Source organism: Malaya genurostris, chromosome 2, assembly GCF_030247185.1.
Source record: "Malaya genurostris strain Urasoe2022 chromosome 2, Malgen_1.1, whole genome shotgun sequence".
Classification (NCBI taxonomy): domain Eukaryota; kingdom Metazoa; phylum Arthropoda; class Insecta; order Diptera; family Culicidae; genus Malaya; species Malaya genurostris.
The window spans coordinates 227,768,018-227,794,272 of record NC_080571.1 but is presented as its reverse complement, the minus strand read 5'-3'; the positions used below and the strand labels follow the sequence as shown (position 1 = coordinate 227,794,272).

The window sequence follows — 26,255 nt, the reverse complement described above, 5'->3', positions numbered from 1 at the left end:
TGCAGTTTCGGCATTACAGGGTAATGAGTGATTAAAATCTCAATTTGCCGTTTTAAACGACGATAATTAAAATAATGTCATGAGAACTAAAACACCTAAGAATATCCATGCAAAAACACATGCGTATTGATAAAAAAAAAGGTATCATCTCACTGCTAGGTGGATTAATCACGTTTTTCAATTCCTAAATAAACCGTTCCGTACCATTTTCTCGTATTGTTAGGAAACGATCAATCGACGTTTCTAGTAATCTTATTGACTACTTCCTTTTGATCAGGCACGATTTTACCATATACCTGTTAAGTATCGTTACCATACAAAAATGGCAATTTTGTCGAACTTTTTTTAGCGAAAACGATAAAAGAAATAGTTCACCTGCATGTGAGTATTGGACTTTACTCTTGAGAAAAGATGCGCGTTATTTTGATGGGTGGTAGTCGGTACTTCGGACACGCACTGTACAAATGCATAACATCGATGGCTGCATTTCCAGTAACACTTGACAGAAAGTGGGAAAGGCGCCAAAATTTGAAAAAGAATGTTGCGTCATCCACAATATTGAAACTGTAAAAAAAAATCTGAAAACGTAGTATGAATTGTCAAGTTGTTTGCACTTTAATATAATAAGTACTCCATTGTTCATGAAACTTAATCTTGAAAAATTCTTCAAACCACCCCCCCCCCCTGCGCATGGGCCTGCTTTCATCTCCTTCGGAGTCGGTTGGAGCCCAGATCTAAAAATTAACAACCTAGCCACAAGGAATTTTATTCAGTGAGTTCGAGAACTAACCAGATATAAAATTTCGGGAACGATTCTCTCTGACTCCAAACGCCTCGTTTTCTGTAAACGATCCACCTGGCGCCTGCTTCAAACCGCTATGATCGTAGACGTCTAATAAGATCTGATTCAGTATTAAACAAGCAATGCACAGAGTTATTCAACAAGCCAAGATCTTTTGTCATGCGTTTACATACTGCATCAGCTAAATTTCCGATGACGTATAATAGATAACCCCAGAAACTACCTACCGGTATACCAAAACATTTTATGGGACAGTTCGAAACTACATATTTCAAATAATTTGACATCTTTTTTTATTTACTATTAAAAATACATATGACTAGAGTTGTTCCAACAAAACATCGTGTTCTTAACATCTAATTACATTTGGAAACATTTTCACTTTTCTTTTACTAAGACAGTTATAATCAGTACTGGGCAGACGAATAATATCTAAATAATGTTTTTTTTTTTCAAAATAAAACGTAAGTCTTACTACACTGGTACAAGTTGAAACTTAATGCATCCGATAAGATCCAATGGTTTTGATTAGCTGCATGTGAGCGCATCCGCCTGATCAACAAACTAAACATTTCAACAGCAAATAGATCCATCCTTAATTTATTGTCGCATTTCAACAACAATTTGTCAAATCTTAATCACACAACGGTGTGTCTACATAGGACACTTAACTCAAATAATCTGTCTGTTGTTCCATTAGATAGTAATGCTGATGCTGCTGCTGATGATGATGATGCTCTAGACTACCATTAGCCATGATATCGTGATGATTCCAACCGCCCGCCCCTGCCGTTGCTGCTGATGCTGCGTAATTGTTGCTATTGTTGCCACTTTCCGCGGAACCATTCCACCAGCTTTCGGCACCAAGTGGAGCCGACTGCTCAACACCAGCAGCAGTGGGGACGAGAGCGTCTCCACTGGATCCTTCACTATAACCACCATATGGGAGCATCATTGCCGTCGCGTTCGGTGATGCGGAGTTACTGTAATTTTCATAGCAATAGTTCTCGAGCTGATTGGCGTTCGCCGGACCATCATCAGTGAGCTTGCTTTGCGACACGCAACTCGATTGGCCAATGAAGAACGAATTGATGTCGTCACACAGGCGCAGGTTAATTTTGTTCATATCAGGGAGTGTGGCGTTGTTGTTGTTGCTGTTCGTGTTGACTCCGTGATAATCGATTTGGGGACTGGAGTAGTAGGAGAAGTCATCAAACACGCTCGAGCCACTGGTCAGACTGGCTGTATCTGTGTCGGTGCTGTTTGTTTCGTACTTCACGCAATCGAAGTATCGACAGCCATATTCGGAGTTTGCCAGAGTGTTCTTGTAGATGTTACCACTTTCCATATCGAGCACTGTGGGTGGTGAGCTTCCCAGTGTGTGCAGACTGGTGTTAGAGCTGCTCGGATATTTGTTGATGGGCCGAATGGGTTGATCCAACTGAAAAATCTCCTCCGGATGGATGAAGCTCGAGTTGTCGTAGTAGTACGATTGGTTGTAATCTTGAGCGGAGTGTTGAATTTGTGTCGACTGACTGGGCGATGTAGTAACTGTTCCGTAACCGCACTGAGCATTCGATTTGTAGTTACTGGGGAATGTTATGCTGTAACAGTTTTCAGCATTCGAACGAGTCAACTGGTTCAGCGTGGTTTGGTTGCTGGATAATGTTTTGCCCGATTCCAGAAACTGTTTGGTAGTTTTTTTGGTTTGTTTAACATTCGTAATCTGTTTGAAAAAAAAGAAACTATTGTAGATTGTTGCTACATGAATTCTACTAAAAATAATTACCTTAGTGACTTTTGATTGAATTGCTTTCAAAACGCGTTCACGCCGACCGATTCCCAAAATTTTGCGTGTTTCACCAGACGATTTCGACTCCGGTCGAGGATGATCGTGGACACCTTTTGCTTGGAAGAAGATGGCGTTAGTCGTATGGCGCCAAAAATGCGTCACCGGATATCCACAGTGACCACGACATGGTTGAATTTCCAGAACACCGCCGACACACAACCTGTTGGGACATGCCTTGCCCTGTTGCTTCCGTCTGGCTTTGTCGCATATGGCAGGACGCAACGTAATCTTATCTCCATTGGGCAGAACGCATCGGGCTGAACACACCAACACACCCAGGCAGCTTTTCTTCAGGATGCTGACATTGTGGTTGTTGGTATTGCGCATAGCCCATCCGGAAGTGTGCCGTTTGGCCTGCTCATCCAGCACGCGATAGATATAGCGGCAGTGACCGTCGCTCCATTCGTTAAAATCATCCAAGTTTGCTTCGCAGACCGGTGGCACGTTCGGATCATTGATGTCCCACTCGAGACCGATACGGCTGTTTGATGTGATAATGTTGGATTGCCTGTAAAGTGAAATGAAGTTTGGACCATTGAGTATACGAGTCAGTTTTGGTTGCAAAAAATAATGATAGTCGAGAACTAATCTCCCAAATTTCCACGCTGAAAACCAGAAAAGAAAGATTTGGTGTTAATCCTCGTAGCATCACAGTATTATCAATCTTTTTTTTTTATTTCGATTATAGAGGTTTGAGCCTTAAGGTCATTCGCCTCTTCGGACCAGAAAAACTTTCTGACCCTATGTGCGGGGTTGGGAATTGAACCCAGAAGGCCTTAAATTAATTATTTGAATATGCGGCTCAGAAGTATCAATCAAACAATGATACTTCTAATTGGATTCCTGATCTAAATTTGAAATTTGAAAACTACTAGAGTAACGGTACTTCTGTTCATCTCAGCTCCAGAAGTCATCTCAACTATAAATTAGAGTGAGATCTGCTGTCTCCCTTATATGGATTGACTATAAGAGTAGGATGAAAACAGATGCATTCGATTCAAGTTTTCGCGTCGCTATAACATCACTATCACACAATTTTCGAACTATCTTTTTCAGCGGTATTAATTTTTATAGCAAAAAACAAGATATTTTATCTAATCGCATCACAATTCGTTGTACTAAATGTCATCTATTTGGTCGAGCCACCACATTATTTTCAGAGTTACTCGATCTACAATCAACGGATTTCAATGCGAACTAATATCCTCTTGGATGTCACATCTCAGGAACATCAGTTTGGAAAAGAGCAATAATTCGAAACGGTTGCACCAGTTCAGAAGACTAATAGAAGTATGATAATCCTAGATTTCCGTTTGAGCTGTTAGTAGAACACAGTACTATTAGTGATGGTAATCCTACTTGAAACCTAATGCTAAATATTGAGCAAATATTGGAAGAACAAGCAAGTAGAAGTAATTTTAGTTAACTCTAAGAAATGTTGATTTCATGTGAGATTTTCTGAATTTTTCGTTAAGTTTATTTCTTATTGACGATTTTGTAAACTTTAATAAGTTATCCTAATGTCACTCTAAAAAGATATAAAAAATTAGGGAACAGACCTCCGAGCAGATTATTATTCTGAGCGAGAGAAAGAAAGATATTCGAGACATAACTGAAAACATTTATAAAACTTTGGGCTCGAAAAAAAAACAAGATTCTTGTGGGGCGATGAAATTGATCCTCGTGTTTAAAATAGCATCATTATGATTCCGGAGTGTTTTGGTTATAGTTTACACGTTTAACTAACTTTATTTATTGCTAATTTTTTGGTTTGTAAAAAGCTGTGATAGATCTGAACGTCACGCAACTTGATTATATTTGAAAAGTAGTGCACCGTTTGCTTAAAAAACGGATCACGAATATAAGAATATTTGTGTCAACTTACGATACCATCGAGAAAACAAATCCTTTTCGTTTACTATAGAAAATTACTGCCAATTTTACACGATTGTAAAATTGTAAACTTGGTTACTGGTTTCATAAAAAATGGTTGTTCCGATCTCATGTGAGAAAATTATCATCCCGTAAAATATATTGTGTGAAGTTCAATTTGCAACGTTGATTCGCCTGTATCTAGTCTTTTTCTCGCAAAGATGAATCGCTGCGGAGGTAAAAATCATTTAAATTTATTTTTGTTTGAAACTAATCAGTGAAAAATGAAAAGTAGCATTAGTTTTACTGCTGCTTTTCACATTACCTAATCGTTTCTATAATCTTTGATATTTCATGACTAAATGTAAATAGCACTGGAGTCAGCTTAGAGTTTTTCTATGCAACCGGTATACAATGTCAAAATCATTCAGGACTTGAAGAAAAAAGGTATAATTCCAATATATGAAACAATAAATAATCAGCGTTTAGATGTGCTGAGTTGGATTATAACAAAATCTGCTAGACAGTTCCGTGACATTTTCGTTACATTGACGTATATTTCAAACACAATGTTATCCACATGTATCTCAAAATCAAAGGATTATTATACAAAATTTGAAAATTAAGTATAGTAAAAAATCAATCTAAAAAATATAGAAAGGCGGCATCATATATTTCTTCATAATTCGAACGTAGAATTCAAATTCAAAACCAAAAACGTTATAAGAAGTTTAATCACCTACTCTAATAAAAAAAATACTTACACAATAACCATTATGAATGACTTAAACGTCTCAAAATCAATTTGTATGAATTCCTTCACTGTTGAAAATAATTCCGCATTCAGTAAAGGTTCACCACGGTTTAATTTAATTTGAACCTTTAATTCAATTTCACCACCCAACCACTATTGTTTTCTCTCGTTTCCACTAAGTTCAATTGAACTGCTCAAAACACAACACCACTTAATTCCATTGGCTTAGTCGGTGGTAGTGACATTCAGTCGTGCTTTCCGTATGCTTTTTCGTTTCTTAATTTTAATTGATCTCGACCGGCCTCGGTATAATTCAGTAGTAGCATCCACCACTTGCTATTTCTCAATACACATCAGTCTTTCGCATCCTTCAGGAATTCACATTTCAAAAACAGACCACAACCGCAGTCAATAAGAGCAACACTTTTTCTGGTCTTTCAAAGATAGCGAAAGAGCTTTGAAAAACACGTCCGAGCTAACAAGCTGCGCCACCGAAACTAAACATGCACTCGAGCCACAACATTCAACATTCTCTCCCGGTCTGTGCAATCGAATGCTCACTCTCACCCCACACAACAGCATAAGCATGGAATCATCATCATTGCCGGTAATCATCGTAGCTTAGCGCTACACTGTAGCACAGTATAACAGAAATGTACAGTATAATGATAGTAAGCTCCGCCCATTACTACCTAACCGCCAATCGTAACTGCGTGCTAATCGATCCGTGCTCGTTGCCCATTGGTGAATGCGTTACTCTCTCTGCTTCGTTATGTGTGTAGATGGTTTCTATCTACAATGATTCAACTGCACGGAAAATCCTTACTCTATTGCCGTGCAACTGCTGTTCACGTAGAACAATTTACATTAAGAAATCCCCAACTCAAAACTATGAACATCCAATGAATCTCGATGCTTCAATTTGTCCTGACCTTCAATTCCTTAATGGATTTCGACAATCGTAGTGCGGTGTGATGTGTTTTGGTGTTACCCTCCGGCGACCAGCGCTACACTGTAACCTCTAATGGACCTTTCTCAATGATTGGCCGTGTCTGGACACTAGACCCCGATGGGTCGTATCGTGACATTGATGCTGAGACCAGCAGTTTTTCGGAAGAATCTTGAAAGCAATTCATGGTAAGGCGTTTGAATTCGATTAGATTCCACTCACCAGATTTAATTGAGATAATTTAGAGGGTATTTCAAAAAAGGGAGCCGCTTCATTAAACGTATGAGTACTTGGGCAGTATGATCAGCATTGCGATCAATTGATCGAAGGAAGTTGAGCATTTCGAGGGGTACAAGTTACAACAATAGCTCTATTAGTGGACATTATGAACCGAATTTGTCAAGATTTGTGATGTCAAGAAGATGATGGTGAACGAGAGCTACGAAGGAATCAAATACAAGCGATTGGTTCACTTATAACGTTAATTGCATACCAGATTGTACAGAAATCAGCGAAACTTCAATAACGTTATTATCGTTTATCTACAAATTAATCCATAATTCATACATTGTTTAATATTTTGACACCCACAGCTCGCTTGTTCCGATTTTTTGACACGGTATGTACTTACGGGATAGTTTACAACCACAGAAAACCAACCTTAGTGGAACAATTAGGTACCAAAACCTCTAAATTGGTGCATAAGCCACTGCCGCTACAAATCTATATACGAACTGATATTTTTATATGAATTTTCCTTCAGTAACATTTTTCAAGCTACTTTGTTACAATTCTGTTGCTTTGTTTCTAACAAAAATAAGGATGAATTGTGATATTTAAAATAACGAATTTGATGGAATTTCATATGAGCTTTAGGATTTTTTCATGGGCTTCCAATTGAACTATGTTTATAGTGCTAAAAAAAAACAATTAAATTATCATATCTTCCAAGCGCTTCAAAATAAGTTATGTTTAATAACCTTCCTGCGACACCATAAAATATGCGCAATATTACAGACAACTTTCAGAAATATAACACGTCGGTCCATGAATATCTGGTCTGACAGACAGGGGCGGTGAAAGAGGTGGTACGGTGGGTAGCACTACCCACCCGAAAATTTCAAAGGTGGGTAATTACCTACCTGAAATTTCTAACGAAAAATAATAGTAATATTAGTATCATTTATAACAATAAAAATAGTTTTATTGTAACTGATAATAATAAATAAAATCAGAATTATAAAATGCTAGTACTCAAGGTAGAGCAAGGATGTGAAGATATACAACAAAAAGGTGAGGCGTGACAATGGTCATTTGAGCAAGCAGAAATCTTTTAGTGACTTTACTTTTACCTTCAACCAAAGGCGTCGAGCTTAAGCATCTCATTCATGCAAATCACTCGAGTCTCTGGTATGCCGGAAAGTACCGAAAAAGGTCTTTTACCATTTACTATACGAACCGGTAACAGAAAAGTTACCAGAAGTTGTCAGTTTCTACTTGCGACAGCATTCTTATACACATTGAGTTCTTCACTGTATGGATATTTTTCTCAATCTCTATACAGCTAGTTGAACATCAGAATGAAAGGTTTGTTCGAACTATCGCTTATGCCTCCAGAGTCACAGCGTGCTGGCTGTTTAGCCTAGGTTGTAAGCGGTATTCAGTAGCGCTGCAATCACCGCCACCTGATGGAAACCCATCATGCTATTTTTACTTTTTCACTATTAGAGATAGTGAAGAATTAATTGTGTACGATAATGCAGCCGCAAGTAGAAAGTAACAACTTCTGATAACTATTCTTTTGTCGGTTCGGATAGTAAATGGTAAAATACCTTTATCGGTACTTTCCGGCATACCAGAGACTCGAGTGATTTGCATTGATGAGATGCTTAAGTTCAACTCCTCTTGCGAAAGTTAAGTTAGTAAAAGATTTCAGCTTGCTTAAATCAACCTTGTCACATCTCGCCTTTCCATTCTTTATCTTCACATAAATAAAATCACTCAAAATCCTTTGGCGTAGGATTGCGTCTTTGTTTTCTATACCGGGGTACAAATTCAAAATATAGAAGTAAAACCATATGGACAGTGGTTAGGTTTTGAACATTTACAACTCAACCACGAATAATGTCTAATTCTCCCTATTTTTCAAACCATTGTTATTCATCTAATTGATACGACGGTTTCGTATACAAAAGTTAACGGCTTCCATATGATTTCTGCTCTTCAATGAGTGCGTTCGCATTTGAGAAAATTACTCACAGAAAACCAAATTCAATGTCGAATCGACTTGCACTCCGTGCGGTTCGATACTGCCGTAGAGAAGGTTGCTTCCACATCGTCCAAAAAGCTCAGGAACTAACCAGGAAAACAACATTTCTTGAGCAAAATTTCTTTATTTATTATCTAAATTTTTCATAGCATGCTTATAGAATGATTTGTCCATGGCTTTAAAATGGGCTTCAGTTGCAGCGATGACTCTCTCAGATCATCAAATGACAAGTAGTCGCTGGGGGCTAGGTTATTGAGAATATGGTGGGTGAAGAAACAGATCGGTGCCCAATTCATTCAATTTGGCCATTATTTTCATTGACTCGTGGCACGGTGCATTGTCTTGGTTAAAGATGTTTTTTTCTGCTCCATATGAGGCCGTTTTTTTACGATTCCGTACTTCAAAAGCATTAATAACTCCTAACGCATTAATAACTAAAAACTTTTGTTGTTACTTCCTTTTCAAGATAGTCGACGTCAATTATACCTCGAGCATCTAAAACTGACGTCATACTTCTTGCAGCTACCTGTGCGTTTTCCCCGTCTAAATGTTGAAACAACTCCGGAGAAAAAAGATAGATCCATGTTTCGTCCACTGTTTCATAGCAACGCAAGAAATCCTTTTTATTGCGACTAAACAGTGCCGACCAGCTCTCTGGATTGTTTATGCGTTGTTGCTTTTGATAGATTGTGAGCGAACGAGGAAAAGATTTTTTAGTGTCAGTAGGATCGTAGTACTAGCCATAAAATGATTCTGAATGCTAAGACATTGCTTTCAATTCATGCGAGACATCTTTCTCCATCAACCCCAACCAACTAAACGATCAAGGTAACCAAAATTCTCAAAGATATAATTTCGTGAATTGGCAAACACAAATAAGTTTATACGGAACCTAAAAGACTGCTAACCTAATATTCCAAACAAATATTGGCAGAAATTTTGTAGTTTGATATTGTATTTAACCCTTAAATGCGCAATTTTGATTGACAACACAATATCGAAAACGCTTCAAGCTTCGAATTTACGCGTCTTATGCAAAGTTATATCGAAACAAAATATTATTTAAAAATCGACTAAATAATACTTCAAAATAGTGGGTCGTTCTCCCCGGTACGAATAATTACCCACCGGGACTTAATATGTTTCACCGACTCTGCTGACAGACAGATGTCGCCACTAATTGAAAACCCGTCTACCGTTCGATAGAGTCATCCTGCAAATGTCTTCTATCAAAATTTCAGGACATGCGGCTCCAAAATTTGTTCTTTCTGCACCTTTCAGTCACGCTAGAAAGATACTGTGCATGAAAACAAAAGGCTTGATAAGCATTATCCCAGCTCTGGTCCAAGCAAGACGAACATTATTGGCTAGTATTCCGATGATTCATCACGCTCTAGTCGTTCGTATAAGACTGTTGTTCAAGAATTATTTCAAAAGTTTCATCAGTATGCAAAATCGAAAAAAGAAATTACAGTATAAAACTACCATCGTAAAGATATCAAAAGGAACCAGATTTGCAATTTGGCATGAGCACTTGGGTATAAAAATAATGGTCGTCAAAAGGTGAGATGACTAAGTGCTCACAAGTTCCTGTCTCATGCCTATCGTATTCGTTAGTAGCAGAATGAGAGGGTACGAATTAGTTTGTATGTAATAATTCATTTAAAACGCAAAAATCATTGTACTTCATATTTAGTCTTGATGTCCTTTTGCTGAAGTGTATTGTGACTTTAAATTGTCAATTTGTATTCATGAAGACCGTCTGCAGCATTACTTGCAATTAATAAATTACTAGTTTGCATATTATTCTTATATAATTTGACGTATAAACATTAATTCTATTCTTAAGTGTTTTATGCAAGAGCGTCTACAGAAAACATATTCAGAAGTGTGCAATATCATACTATGTTCCAACCTGGTTCAGATGACTGAAGGTTTGGAAGGTTTCAATACGGTAAGAAATAAAATATTGAATGCAAACTCTATTTGTTGGTAAGATTAGAGAATATAGATTATTCGTACAAAACTGAAGAACATAAACTGAATACGTTTCGATTGCTTGCCAATTGCAAGGGATCTAAAGTCTTTCTGTAATGTTTGAATCCATTTGATGCAAACATTTCATTTAGGCGGGGCTGGTCGATTGAACGGTGACATCGGAAAATGATTTGCTCTGTATACGAATTCGATTGAGTCAAAACCTCCATGAGTCATAAACTAAAGTTATTTTCATTATGGAAATTAGAAATAAATTAAATTATGGAAAGTTATTTGCATTATTTAAATTTAAATCAAAAATAAATTATGGAAAGTTATTTGCATTATGGAAATTTGAATTAAAACAAGTGGTAGTCAAATGTTTATTTTATGTCAACTGAAAACACGTCATCAAATTAAGTTTTATGGTAAAATTTAGAATTACTAGCTTTACTTGTGGAATTTTTTTCATGGATAATTCTGTTTAATTGGCTTTCGAAATTTGACAAATTTGTTCTTCCCTAGGTTTTGATTTTGCGTGGTCGTTGGAAAAATAAAATAATACTAATACGTGATCCATAGTGACATGTCTTTATTTGCCATTTGCATTATTTTTCTGTTAACAATTCGATTCTTCGAGGCACCGAAAATTTTTTTTTAACTCTGACTCTAGATTAACATTATTATTGCGATATTGTCTCACGGCTCACGCATTGAGAGGTAGTGCTGGAGCATTATTACACTGATCGTCGTTTATCTAGTTAAGTAAAAATTTATTCATTCAATGAAAAATGACAAAATTTGAAATTATTTGCTTTACTAGTGCGAATGTTTTCCAATAAACAAATAAGATAGGGAAAAGTCTGTGAAAGATGTAAAATTTTGTTTCAATGGGAGAAGGGGTTTGAACCCCGAAAACCCTCATCCCCCCTTTGCGGACGGGCCTGATTTCATGCAAATATGTACCCCAAATGTGTTTCGAAACGCAAACGTGGGCGAAAGGAAGAGAATATTTACACATCTAGAAAAAATCGTGTAAATTTACGTCTCAGAGACCGACATATAACATATGGACGTGAAAAATGACTCAATTTTATAGTAAATCTAACATATAGTAAATGCTTTCTGACATATTTTTATCTGTTATAACATGTAAATTTATCCGTTTACTTTAAAGGCTTAGTATGTTTGACATAAAATTATATCGTTCTTGTAAAATTCAGTCATTTCACGTATTAAGTTCTTATGAATTGTGTCATATGTGGATTTGCGTAATCTGTAAATTTCATAATTTGTTGCTGTGTAGTAAGTCGAACACACAATGAAAAACAAAGAAAACGTGCTTTTATGGTTCCAAAAAGCAAAGTCTTGGAATTACATTCCTTTTGAGGAATTTGGCCTTTCGGTTTCAACAGACTTCCAAGCCGATTCATCGCAATACTGATAATAGGAATCCTTCCAGATCGGGGCTCGAGCATACGACCGCTGGGTTGTAAAACCAGTGCCCTATGCATTTAACTGCCACCTCGGACTATCGTCCCAAAAAGAAAACCCTATTATTAACCCAGAATATGTTTTAAGACTTATACTCCACACGATAATAGCCATAGATTGTCAACATCCGTCCATTTTTAACGGAGATATCGATATTTTTGTGTAAACGACTTTTCGCCTTATTCCAGTAGTAGGAGTTTTGTGCATTGTATGACAATACAATGCTTGGGAGCAACGCGAAACACGAATATTTATACTGTTACATACATGACATTTTGCCTCGAACCGATTTTAGCACGGTTCGTTTTTGGCAACATAATCGTTCGAATATGACATATATAAATGGCATATATAAGATGGCAGCATTATCGACTTAAAAGCAATTGCATAATTATATTGATTTAAACTACTGACAGTAATGAATGCTGGAAGAACGTAACACCCATATACCATTCGAATCAGTTCGTCGAGATCAGCAAATGCGTGTGTGAAAAATAATTTCACTCAACTTTCTCGGAATTTACTCAACCATTTTCTACAAACTCAGATTCATACGAAAAGTGCTTCCAAACAAAGTTCCTGTATTACGTCTGGATCCGACTTCTGGTTCCTGAGCTACAGGATGACATGTGACACGAAATTAACATAGTGTAACTCATTTTTCATTTTTCCGATCTTAGATTCAAATGAAAGGTCTTAAGGTTCTATAAAACATCTTGCTATTTAATGAGTCTGCACTGATTTTCGAACATTTTGAATCAACTGTAAACTATACAACTACTCAGGTGAATATAACTGACTTCGGCTACACCGATTTTCGAATTCCCACTTATCCGACTCTGATTTCCGATTCTGGAATTACAGAGTGATGAGTTTTTAAAATTCAAGCCGATATAGAAGAGCTTCAAAGTTGGACTGAGAGCTATTGTAATTTCGTCATATTAATTTTTTGGCCATACGAATCGTTTTGGGTTATGCTGGTTCCTGAATACCGGCTCTGAAAATAAATAACCGTAAACTCTAAACTGAAACTTTCTTCGACATCTCATGGAATCCTATCCGATTTGCTGCTTCGACTTTACAGGGTATTGAGTGATTAAAATCACAAATTGCCGCTTAAAACGACGGTCATTAAAATAATGTCATGAGAACTAAAACATCGAAGAATATTTATGCAAAAAATCCATGCGGATTGATAAAAAAAGGTATCATCTCACTACTAGGTGGATTAAGCACATTTTTCAATTTAAAATTCCTGATAAAAAATATTCGTTAAAGTAATAGAATGTGATTGTACAGATAAAAAGCAAGAAATTTACACTTAGTGAGTTCCTTCTAGCCGTTTTCGAGATATTTAGACATTCAATTCCAATAGCTCGCTGAACTAAGACCTTAAATTCAAATAACTGAAACATTTTTTTTAATTAATTAAACCGTTTCAATTTCAATTTCACTGAAAAAAAGGTTTTTTTTCAAATAACTTTTCGTCTTTCCTATATGAGGTTATGTAATCACTGCAAAAACCGACTTTTTAATGTCATATACCATTCGACACAGCTCGACGAACTGAGCAAATTTCTGTGTGTGTGTGTGTGTGTGTGTGTGTGTGTATATATATGACTGTAAATGTGTGTATGTGTGTGTATGTGTGTGTATGTGTGTGTGTATGTGTGTGTATGTATGTATATGTAACCAACTCGATTTTCTCGGAGATGGCTAGACCGATTTTCACAAACTTAGATTCAAATGAAAGGTCTCTTGGTCCCACAGGATGCTATTGAATTTTACCCGGATCGAACTCCCGGTTCGGGAGTAACGGGGTAAAATGTGCAAAAATATGATGAAAAAGTGCACTCGATTTTCTCAGAGACCACTCAACGGATTTTCTTCAACTGTGATTTAAATTGAAAGCCATGTAGTTTCATAGGTTGCTATTGAATTTCATCTAGATCTGACTTTCGGTTAAGGAGTTATGGGGAAAAATGTGCAAAATGATCTAGAAACGTGCAATCGATTCTCTCGGAGACCGCTCATCCAATTTTTATTAACTTCGATTCAAATGAAAGGTCTCACTGTGCCATAGGGAATTCATGAATTTCATCCGGATGCGACTTCCGGTTCCGGAGCTATAGGGTAAAGTGTGTTCAATACTGTACACCGTCACTTAAACCGGCGAAACGAAAACCGTAAAAAAAAATCGTAAACTGGATTCAAAACTCTTAAGATCAGTAGTGATCTCAGATCATAAATGATTTTTGATTTTCGGTGAATTTCTCAGCCCTGATGAGAGGAGATTACATTGATGAATATAATCGATTTTTGGCAAAAAAAACCGTTTTTCTCAGTTAGTCACACGACTTATGGAGTGATGTGTCAAATTCCTGTCTATAATCTGCTTGCTGCTTTAGAACTGCTTTTCGGGTATATGCATTTTTCTGTCTAATACAAAAGTTTTAGTTGCTACGTAAATAAAAACAGCTAGATGTAATCAACATGGGTACGAGTTTGTTAATCAAATTCACATCAAAACTAATCAAACTTTGCAGTTCCACATATTTCCAACAAACCATTTTCCCCTGCACATTCAAATACGAACGATCATCGAATATTACAGCCAACCGCTTGACTGTAAATAGGATATTTTAATAATCATTATTAATTAATGGATTGATGCGGGCGCCCAAGGAGTTCCATGTTTCCGCAGGCTGCAAGCGTTCAACACTAAAGTTGGTCCGCATAGGGAGAGTGCGTCCGCTTAGCTCCGTCTGTGTGCAGGAGTTCTGATCCTAAGAACGCGACAATCCACACAAAAACAAGTTTCTTTAAGACTTGTGAATTCTCGTTCCATGTGAACCATGTATGGCTCCACTTGGGTCCTTTGGCGGTATGAGGTGGGAAACTTCCGGACATCATTTGATAGTGCTGCGGTACAGAATTCCAGGGACACCAACAATCCATGCAGTTGGTCAACGGATGTCATTTGTTGAGGCATACGTTTTCCCAGGTGTTCGCGCAGTTGGTTACTAGTGCAAGGAGTAACCGGATGACACCTTCAAATAGAAAGCTGCCACCAGCATCTTCGGTGCGGTTGGAACATGTGCGATAAAAGAATGGTCATTAAAATCAGTCGTTTGTGTCGACCGGTGGCGATAAATGTCCGACTGATATGAAACTGTAGACCTTTGTTTTAGTTTGACCTTAAGCAAGAATGAAACAACACGTACGCGAATTTTCAATATGCAATCCGTTTGAGCAAATAAAAGGAGTGAATCCATCTGCAATGATATTCAAAAATGCTCATAAGGTAGGTAATATGACTTCTCATTTAAAAAATACTCTTGTGGGGCAATGTAAAAATGAAAATAGAAATAGAAAGTAGTCTCTAACGACATTTCAGTTTATTGGTCAACTTTTAAAATTATGTATTGTACAATATTATTAACATCGTAACGAAACTCCTTCTAAGCTCTTGAGTAGTTTTCATCTTCGCTAGGGAGAAATAAGGATCATCAGAAAATGCTGCAGGGACTAGTGTACACAATGCAAACGAACTGACTTTAATATATTTCAATACTAGCTCTAAGTTGGAAAAGGGCCTATTGAGTGCGGCATTCTTCTTCAATTAATTTTCATTATGGAACCCTACTTTGGGTGAAGATTTAACGTGAATACACACATCCGAAATCGCCGAGAGAATTGGTCTCTTTATTGGTGGTATTTAAATGCACCAATGATTGGATTCATTAAAGTTCAAGCTAAAGCGCGTGGTTCTTTTATCGCTGTCTGTCAATTTATGACAGTCTCTTTTCGTCATTTAGCATACCCTAGAAAAATTAGAAGAAATGCTATTCCCGTTGTTCGTACTCATCGTTGGTAATTGTAAAACTTGTGTGTGACTGAAAGTTATAATTTGCCATGGAATCGACCAATCGACAATTAAACATGGAAACTATTAATTGAACACGAAATATAAAGTAACAACTAAAAGTTTCGCAGGTTGGTAGAAAGCATAATAACCAAAAATTGAGAATGTTTTGGGGTTTGAGCGGTTTGTGGAATGATACTAAACCGTTTGGAAAAAAATGGAAATTCCCTTTATTTTTAACTATTTTGTTATAATACTAACGTAATAGTGACCAGTATTTCGAATGCTAATTGCAATCTTCCTCAATGTTTCTAAGCTGATACTGATAGAGAATTTCCATTTTCTTTTAAAAAAAACGGTACAAAAATTGAGTTTTTTTGTGAATCGACTTTAAGTTTTCAGATCGGTTTTTAGTTTAGGACTCGATTGGGAATCTTGCAGTATGTTCAATTAAAAGTTTGACTAACTAATAACCGAACACTTGTCATTTTTGACTATGAAAAAAATAGTGAAAAAAAGTTTTTCCCATTTCAAAAGACAGACTTCAACATTTCTGGGAAAACGAAGTATGCAAAGTGGCTTTTTGTGAGAAAGTCAACAAGACCAGAAAGTTGCATTAAAATCTGAGAGGATACTGCCAACATTTCAAGTTGGCGCAAAATGTGACACAGAAATGATATTTTAATACATTAGCTAAACACAACCAGGAAATTTAGTCTCCTTTTGCTAGTGGTTTTATCAGTTCCTCTGACAAATGTATGGTGAATACTGTGCGGATTGTAAAGCAAACTAGAACATTGAGAGGGCACTCTAATAAAAATCGATTTTTTTTCAAATTACTCTAATCGATAGGCATATTTTCAGAGACTAGAAAAGCAAAGTTTTTCAGTAGAGCTTCGAATACTTTCTTTGAATTTACTCGCACCATGTTATTCCTTTCAAGCGCCTAAACTTGCACAGAGTTTTCCCCTGAAGTGTTCCCTTATTATTCTTTGAACAGGAAAACGCGATTTTTTTCTGATAAAAATTGGTTAAGTTGTTATTGTAAATTAAAAATTTACAACAAATTAAAAAAAATCTCCAGCGATACCTCTTAAATTATGTACACTGGGGTCTTTTTTCCCGCAGTTTTTATGCGGTTTCATTTCACGCGGATTTTCAAAGTTACGCGTTTTTTTTACGTTGATTTCGCAAGTTATGCGGTTTTCTTGTTTTGTCTTAGAAATACATGAGACTTCGAGATCTGGTGTTATCCCGAAAATGAAAAATTTTCGATTTAAAAAAATGTTCAGATTTCACCAGATCTCGACGTTTCATGCATTTCTAAGACATTCGGCATCAAAAAAAATTTTCGCTTTTAAAAGTCTCATAATTCGATGTTTACAAAAAAATTTTTAGTTTGCACAAGATCTGGACGTTTCATGCATTTCTGAGGTAATCGGCATCAAAAAAATTTGTTTTTCTTCACTCTGAGATTTATTTTTACGGGGATTTTCGAAGTTAGGCGTTTTTTGTACGCGAAATTCCGAAGTTACACGGATTTCCGAAGTAACGCAGTTTTTTTTGCGCGGTTTTTTACGCGTTACGCGTAAAAAGAGACCTTACTGTTTAGTAAGTTTAGTGTTCCATATTCGATGCAGTATTTATGAAGTTATGAGGGGCACCGACTTTAAAAACGTGAATGGTGAGAAAAAATGCTTTAAAATTTGATAAAAAAATTCTAACAGATGGCTTAATTTGACTTTATTCCAGTGATTTACCTTTCCAAATATATGTTGGAAATCTACTATCATACAGTTTTAGAAACACTACACAGGAAGAAATTATGAATTTTACAGGTGACATAACTCTACAAACGATGCAATTCATAACTACTTACTTCTCGAATGACGCAATATTCCATTTGTACAGAAATTTACTGGTGTTATGAAATCTACTGGAGTGTTATTTGCACTCGGCTATCAAGTGAGACAATATGAATTTATATGCACGATTTACCAGCCAAGCAGATATGTGTTTCTGTGGCTCAGTCGACTAACTGGTGTGCTTTGTGATCTGATGTTTTTCGGTTCAGGTCGCGTTGTTGCTGTCGACCTTTTGAACTTTTATTCCATTCGTTTTAAAGCCATGTAAATGTAAATTTTCAAATCACACAATTTTATATCTTCTTGAATATAAATTTGTGTAAAATATGATGCGCAATTTTTGTGCATCTGATAAGATGTAAAATCACAAGAATTTTTCGAACTGTGTATGTATAATTCTGTTGAAACGTAAACAAAATTACTTTTTTTACTATGAAAGTGTCGAATTTTGTGGCGAATAAAGCCTTTTTGCGGGGAGTTCTTCATGCACAGTTCAAAAGTAGTAATTTTTATTTGGAAGACGAATAATGAGTCGAAGCGCCATCAAAGTTTGATGATGTACAATTGAAGGAATTGCCTTGTAAAACGCAGAACGCCGTTCCTTCACTACTCTAACGGCGCCAAAAAAAAAGTTTTTTTTGAGTTGTTTGTGCCGATGAAAACGATAATCCAAAACGTCGGGCAACGTATGGATACCGCGGAAATACATCAACAGACACGACAAAGGAATTCCTCACCTACATGTTGACAACGTTCACTCACATGTTGTATAATCGGTGAAAACATACTTAGAAACGCTCAAATCAAAAGTCCTACCCAAAACATCATACAACCCAGACATCCCTCCGATTACTGTTGAGCAATTCCAGAAATGCTTAGCGGATCATCAGACTCGACCTTCTCCGATTTGGATGGAACTTTGCACATGGCTTCAGTATGGCAAACCATAAGTTTTGAACCGATGGAGAGGTCAATCCGACTCACGACTGATTTTTGAAAAGGACGTATGTATTTTTCCATTTCACAAAAATTGCCAAAAATTTTTTCAGTGTATATTTTTTTTAGAGTGCCCAATCGATTCCCTACAACTTCTTCCTGAACGCCATTTTTTTACAAATAACGGTTTCCGAGTTACAACGATTTGAAAAATGCAATTTTTGAGAAATGCTCAAATACATACGCCCTTTTTAAAAATCTGTCGTGAGTCGGATTGACCTCTCCATCGGTTCAAAACTTATGGTTTGCCATACTGAAGCCATGTGCAAAGTTTCATCCAAACCGGAGAAGGTCGATTCTGATTTTGTCACTTTTTTGTCTACTTATTCCTGGAATTGCTCTGTTTCTTCCGGTCAATGCAGCCTGGCTCCAATTACGATGAAGTCAGGAAATAAATTGATTCGTGGATCGCGATCAAACCGGTTGAGTTTTTCAAAACTGGTATCAGTAAATTTCCTGATGGGAAAAAGTATACACTTTACACTTTTTGTTTTTGTTCTGCAGAGTCTAGGCAAAACGATTACCGAGGCTTACTAAGCCGAGTACTCCGTAATCATCCCGGCAAAAGATAAAATGTCAAATTTGACAAACGTCGGTTATTAGAGAAATTGTCAGCAAAAAGTTTACTCTCCGTTCGGCAGAAGTTTTACTGAATGTACGGAAAACAAATGAAGTGAAATTTATGAACTACTGAGCTTTGAGAAATTGAAATTAAACAAATAATTTTGTTAAATTAAAGACTGTCCCAGAGAGTATGGACGCACTTTGATTTCGCAGTAAATAATTCACAAGTGTAACATATTCAAATTTTATTCGATATACTGATAATATTAGAATACAACAACAGAATATTATTCTCAACATTTGATACTTAGCCATTGTAGACTGGCTGGCGCATTTTCTTGCGAACGTTCCTCATTAAATTCCGTACAGAATTCTTGGCAACAAGTTTTGACACTTTTTTTCAATCTTTTTCGAACTGTTGAATGGTTTCGGCTGCCGAGACATGCTTCCTAAGATGTGCCTTCGTTAATGCCCAAAATTACTCAATTAGTCGAAGTTGTGGGCTATTTTGTGGATTCATGTCTTTTGGGACGAAAGTGACATTTTTGGTAGTATACCATTCTACCGTTGATTTCGAGTAGGGGCAAGAAGCAAGATCTTGCCAGAGACAACAGGATCCTTGTGGCTTCGAATCTTGGGTAGAAGTCGTTTTTGTAAACATTCCTTGATGTATATTTCTCTGTTCATTAAAGCAGTGGTGATGAAGGGTTTCGAAATCTTACCGCAGCTACAAATTGCTTGCCAGACCATAGCTTTCATACTAAATTTTTCGACTTCAATCGATGTCTCGTACTGGTTTAACACTTGCCCTTCTCGCACCGTGTGGTCCCGGCAAGGATTTGTAAGCGAGTTTCACGTAGATTTCGTCGTCCATGATTATGCAGTTTGCAAATTTCCAGCAAGAATCATATTGTACAGCTTTCGAACCCTCGGCCTGATCGATGCTTTATGTCTTGGACTATGTTTTGCTGGTTTCTGCTTCTTATAGGTTCGAAGATTCAAACGTTCTTTAGCACGAAGAACATTTGACTTCGAAGTGTCCACTTTTTTGGCCACATCCCGAATTGAAACTTTCTTCTTTTGCTCGAACGCCTTCAGTATACGATTATCCAACTAAGGGTTAGCAGGACCTTTTTTTCGACCCGTTTCCGGTTTATCCTCAAAGGTGTTATCCTCACCGAACTTCCTGATTGCATTTCGAACGGCTTTTTCACTTACTCCTTCCATTTTTGCTATCTTTCTCAGTGACAGTCCTCGTTCTGTGCACCATTTGTATACAATTTTTCGACGTTGTTCTGCTGAAAGTCCACGCATTTCGAAATAAACTAATGAAAACGAATAAACAACTGCACAAGTGCTTAGAGAAGAATGTAAACAACAGGACGCAGCCTTGAAAATTGACAGATTCTGAACCATTGCGAAATGGCAGCGGTTTTTGGTTGCGTCCATACTTTCTGTGACAGTCTTTATAAACAATCAATTGGAGATCAAGAGTTCATTATATTTTAGTTATGTTTCGAGTACGTACAATTGTACAATGTGCAATTCGGACTAAACTCTAATTGTCGAATATGTTGGTTGACATGTTGTTGAAGTTTTGTTAGACCCCTTTCTCTTCCATAAGTTCAACCAATAGCCAGCTATATTATATGATGAACTGATACAAACAATCCTAAATAGTTATAAGATCATGTGCAAAATAAATGTATTTTATTTAATGTAATTTATAATAGCAAATCTGTGGATGCCACGGCGAAGAAAAACTTATGTATATTGCCTATGAAATAAACGTATTTATGGGGAAAAATGTTGTTGGAGTTCTCCGACATATCCTATAAAGACTTCCCAACAGTGAAAGCAAAATCGGATAGGAGTTTTCTATGAATAATCATTAATAATTTGTAGCTACTATTATACTTGCATAATAGATCGTAGATTCTCACGTCTTCCTTTTGGACTAATTTCATTTCTTCAAATAGTTACCGAAAAAATTCCTCGAAATGTTTCGTCAGAAAATCACTGCGTACCAAGCGAAAATGTAAAACGTGAATGACAGATGTCTAGACGAATTTCGGTAAAAGCAAATACATTTCGGTAAAAACATTTGCTGATTTCGGAATAATTACTGAGTACTGATTAATTACTGAATTGGCGATGCACTTTGCCGATAAATCAGTGCATCTACTAAACGAATCTCGAAAAACATAATATTGACTACAAAGCAATTAGCAAAACTGTGTGTTGCCGATCTGTGTCGGCAAATTACTTTACCGAGCTCGAGAATTGCTTTTAAGTGTGCAGTGGCTAGCGATAAACAATACTTTGAATGTTGAATTGGTGACCATGTTTCATCAATAGCGTTTCAAATTCCGAAAAAAACTCAGGCTCGAAATTATTTATACCCCAAATACAATACACTGAGATCTTTTTTCATGCGTTCTTTTTTATGCGGTTATTTTTACACGACTTTTTTATGCGAATTTTCAGAGTTATGCGGTTTTTTTTATGCGAAGTTTCAGAGTTATGCGGTTTTTTATGCGAATTTTCAGAGTTATGCGGTTTTTTTATGCGATTTATTTTTATGCTGTACGTAAATTCGCATAAAAAAAGACTTCAGTGTATTTACCACAACACTAAATCTAATACTCTATACTGACGTACAGCTTAAATATAAGACACGCTTGCACTTGAGTTAAAATTTCTTTGAACTGAACTGGAGAGTAAGGTTTGGCATTATACAAAGAGCGAAACATCTACCCTCTATAAAAATGCCCGTAACTTCGTCAATTTTGCTTAAATTCATTCGTCAATTTTGGTCAACGTTAGTAGAACTGTGAAATTTATGTAACGCCCAGTAGCTTGAAGTACATAGAACACAAGCCTAGCAAAACATGGAGCACACAGTGAAAAACTACAACTATGCCAGACGATAAATTTCTTAGTTAAACTTTGAAAAAATTTCAGCATTTACCCGTTTATTTATTTGAACGTAATATTGTGTGAGCAATTCAAATGAAGCATTGTATAGTAGCATCGATTGCTATTGAGTTTTATCCAATTTCGACATCCTGTTTCGGAATTGCATCAGTGTGAGAGACGGCGAAATAGGTTTTAAAACTTTTTCAATTTACCGGTCTTTTTAGTTGATGACCAAATAAATTCATTCTAGAAAAGTTACTTATTAATGTAATATAAACTGTTATATATCGAGTAATTTTTTTTAAAAATCTAAAATAGATACTTGTGGTTTGCAACAAGATTGTAGATAATATGCATAAGCAAACAATTTGATGAAATAGCGATTCGAAAAAATTCCCACGAAATTTTTAGCCCCCCATTGTGAAACTAAACTAAAACACCTGTGTCGAAGGCGCTAAACACTAAACATACGAAAATTACAATTTCCTTCCCACAACTCGTCGCATCCGTCTTATAATCTATACTTTCACACAAATATTTGAATGCAGGTCCTCGAGAATGGACGCTGCAGTTTTATTGCTTCTTCCTTTCCACTCCATTTCCTTTCCTTTTCAAGTAGAAAGGATCCTGCAACGATACAACTGGTACCGGATAAATAGAATCATTTCTTAATTGTATTTTATGGAGTAGATTTCCTAATCGGATAAAAATTAGACCCATTCAACCGGCGAAGTTTCCTGTCCACATAGTAGGGATTTCAGCATTAAAAACTTGATCTTGGCCACATTCCCATCCATTGCACACCAATAACAAACTTTGTCAAGCAGCGTGAACCTATATGCGTTTCACTGTTTGATGAATTACTGAATTTTCCTTCGAACACCCGGGGAGCGAAGGAAATCGTAATTTTTCGATAAACTAGCACTGATAAGAGAAAACAAACGGCAGAACAAACACGCAGAGTTACGGCCCCTACTTTCCGTTACGTGGTTTGCCGTGGGCCAAAAGCAATGAACCGTTTATCTACCCTAGGTTTCGTACAGCATTGCCATTTCAGCACAATTCATCTGCAACTACACTGCCCAGCCTGTGGTCTCGGTAGTGATTGCTCGTTAAGCAGATCGGAACTGCTGATAGTGGCAGCTCAATAGCAAACTATGGTGAGAGCAAGATTATCGGTTCGCACCAACCGGATAGAAGTGACATTTTAGTTGCAGAATTTTTATTTGCTATGTATGACTTTTAGTTGTTCTGTGTATCAACCTAGGAAGGGCTGGTGTCAATTTTCAGTTGACATTATATTAGCAACAACCATGAAATTTTCAGCAATATACGTATCACACATTGATCCTTCAGGAACCTTTTGTGTTTGTTACATTTCAAGGTTGACTGAAATATTAACAGAAAATAACGTCACACTAAAAATGACAATTATGTAGAGTCGTACTTTTATTACATCAAGTGGTAGACTGGTAAATATTGAGATAAAATTTAGATTACTATTAGCAGTATTTCACTGAAACAACAACGACAAGCGTTTCAATTGAATCATCACCAAACCTAGTCGAATAAACGCAATGAATAAAATAATCGTTAAATTTAGTATCTTCACTTTAAACAGTTTAAAACTCAGTTTTCTTAAATTTATTAGCCATAATATTTGAGTATCTATTTAAGACAAATAACAAAAATTAAACAAATATTACATTTATTCCTACAGTTTTGAAAAAAATATTTATCCAGCTTATTTTGAACAAATCCAAATCAAACTGCTAACCTACGATTCTATTTCACGCCAACAACACCAAGTACTGACTCGTAGAGAAAAAACGTTCTTAATCCACCTAGCAGTGAGATGATACCTTTTTTATCAATCAGCATGTGTTTTTCGCGTAAATGTTCTTCGTTATGTTTAGTTTTCATGAAATTATTTTAATGACCGTGATTTTAAATGAATTGTAATTAAAATTTTGGAACTGCCACACGAATCGAAGATAGAAATTGTATGAACCTTAAAAATTTTAAAAGTTAAAATTATTCCTTTCAATCTAACCGTGTGACAATCGATTAAGCATTCCATGAGTTGTAGAAGTGGGTTCCTCTTTAAAACTTTTGTCATTATTTATTAGATCAGCATAACCCAAAATAATTCGTATGTTCATGAATTAGTATGACGAATAGATTGAAATGGTTTTGAGCTAAACTTTGAAGAGTTTTTAAGTATCCTCATTTTCTATGACGGTCTAAATTCTAAAAGCTCATCACGATGTAATTTCAAAATTGTAAGTGGGGATCGGATAAAATTCACCAATTTTGTATGGAACCATAAGTTTTTTCAATTTGAATTTTTGCTTATCAAATTCCTTTTGGCCTTCTTTTAGCTTCTCTATTCCCAATACTTTCGATAACGGAATTCGCAAATCGGTGTAGCCGAAGTCAGTTAAATTCGCCTAATGGATTGTTAACCATTTCATTATATTCTAAATTTTTGAAAATCAGGCCACTGAAATAAGTTCAAAATCTTGGAACGTGATAAACCCGATAAATTTGTGTGAAATTTTTACACTAATCGCCCGCAAGCAGTTTTATGGGACCTCAAGATCTTTTATTGGAATGTTAGGTTGCTGCCAGAGTGAAAGCGTAACGCAAAGCGTCGAGGTTCGTTCGAGGTGCGAGCTAGTTACATTTGATCAAAGCAAACCTGTCAGAGTGAATGCGATGCGAAAACAGTACATTTCATTGAATCGCTTCGCTCCGCATCGCGTTCCGCGCTCACTCTGACATCAACTTTAGATGGACGGAATCGGTTCAGCGATCTACTAGCAAAATGAGTGACATTGTTTTTATTTTTTTACATATATCATCCTGTTGTTCAGGAACCAGAAGTTGGATCCAAATGGAATTAAGAAACCCTAAGGCAATGTAGCTATATCTGAACTATAGAGAATAACACGGAAGAGTTTCATGCATGACTATCATGCATGTAATCATTGTTTCTCAAAATTACGTACAAATACTCGCTGAATGCATTGAAAAATACATGAAATATCTTATTTTCTGAAACCCTTAAAAATTGTCTATTGAAATAAAGGGTGATTTTTTAAGAGCTTGAGAACTTTTTTAAACAATAAAACGCATAAAATTTGCAAAATCTCATCGGTTCTTTATTTTAAACGTTAGATTGGTACATGACATTTACTTTTTGAAGATAATTTCATTTAAATGTTGACCGCGGCTGCGTCTTAGGTGGTCCATTCGGAAAGTCCAATTTTGGGCAACTTTTTCGAGCATTTCGGCCGGAATAGCCCGAATTTCTTCGGAAATGTTGTCTTCCAAAGCTGGAATAGTTACTGGCTTATTTCTGTAGACTTTAGACTTGACGTAGCCCCACAAAAAATAGTCTAAAGGCGTCAAATCGCATGATCTTGGTGGCCAACTTACCGGTCCATTTCTTGAGATGAATTGTTCTCCGAAGTTTTCCCTCAAAATGGCCATAGAATCGCGAGCTGTGTGGCATGTAGCGCCATCTTGTTGAAACCACATGGCAACCAAGTTCAGTTCTTCCATTTTTGGCAACAAAAAGTTTGTTAGCATCGAACGATAGCGATCGCCATTCACTGTAACGTTGCGTCCAACAGCATCTTTGAAAAAATACGGTCCAATGATTCCACCAGCGTACAAACCACACCAAACAGTGCATTTTTCGGGATGCATGGGCAGTTCTTGAACGGCTTCTGGTTGCTCTTCACTCCAAATGCGGCAATTTTGCTTATTTACGTAGCCATTCAACCAGAAATGAGCCTCATCGCTGAACAAAATTTGTCGATAAAAAAGCGGATTTTCCGAATGGATCACCTAAGACGCAGCCGCGGTCAACATTTAAATGAAATTATCTTCAAAAAGTAAATGTCATGTACCAATCTAACGTTTAAAATAAAGAACCGATGAGATTTTGCAAATTTTATGCGTTTTATTGTTTAAAAAAGTTCTCAAGCTCTTAAAAAATCACCCTTTATATGCGGGGCATGACGCTCGATCGTGGAAAGCATGAAAAATATACATTTTAAATTACGCAAA

At 36.5% G+C, this 26,255-nt stretch overlaps 2 protein-coding genes across 2 annotated transcripts in view; one reads left to right on the top strand and one right to left on the bottom strand.

The window, feature by feature from the left end:
* Positions 1 to 1,127: 1,127 nt before the first annotated feature.
* LOC131432578 (transcription factor glial cells missing-like) lies at positions 1,128 to 5,741 on the bottom strand. The gene is made up of 3 exons (XM_058598923.1): positions 5,291 to 5,741; positions 2,592 to 3,162; positions 1,128 to 2,528 (listed from the first exon to the last, which is right to left on the bottom strand). Exons 1-3 carry the CDS (start codon positions 5,299 to 5,301, stop codon positions 1,470 to 1,472), a joined length of 1,641 nt encoding a protein of 546 aa, XP_058454906.1. The 5' UTR covers positions 5,302 to 5,741; the 3' UTR covers positions 1,128 to 1,469.
* Positions 5,742 to 6,287: 546 nt separating this feature from the next.
* The window catches only part of LOC131427900 (uncharacterized), a 126,080-nt gene continuing 106,112 nt past the window's right edge, over positions 6,288 to 26,255 (top strand). Inside the window, exon 1 of the mRNA XM_058591473.1 lies at positions 6,288 to 6,417. Within this exon, the coding sequence (XP_058447456.1) occupies positions 6,415 to 6,417 (3 nt within the window). The 5' untranslated portion in view covers positions 6,288 to 6,414. The remainder of the gene's footprint in view (positions 6,418 to 26,255) is intronic.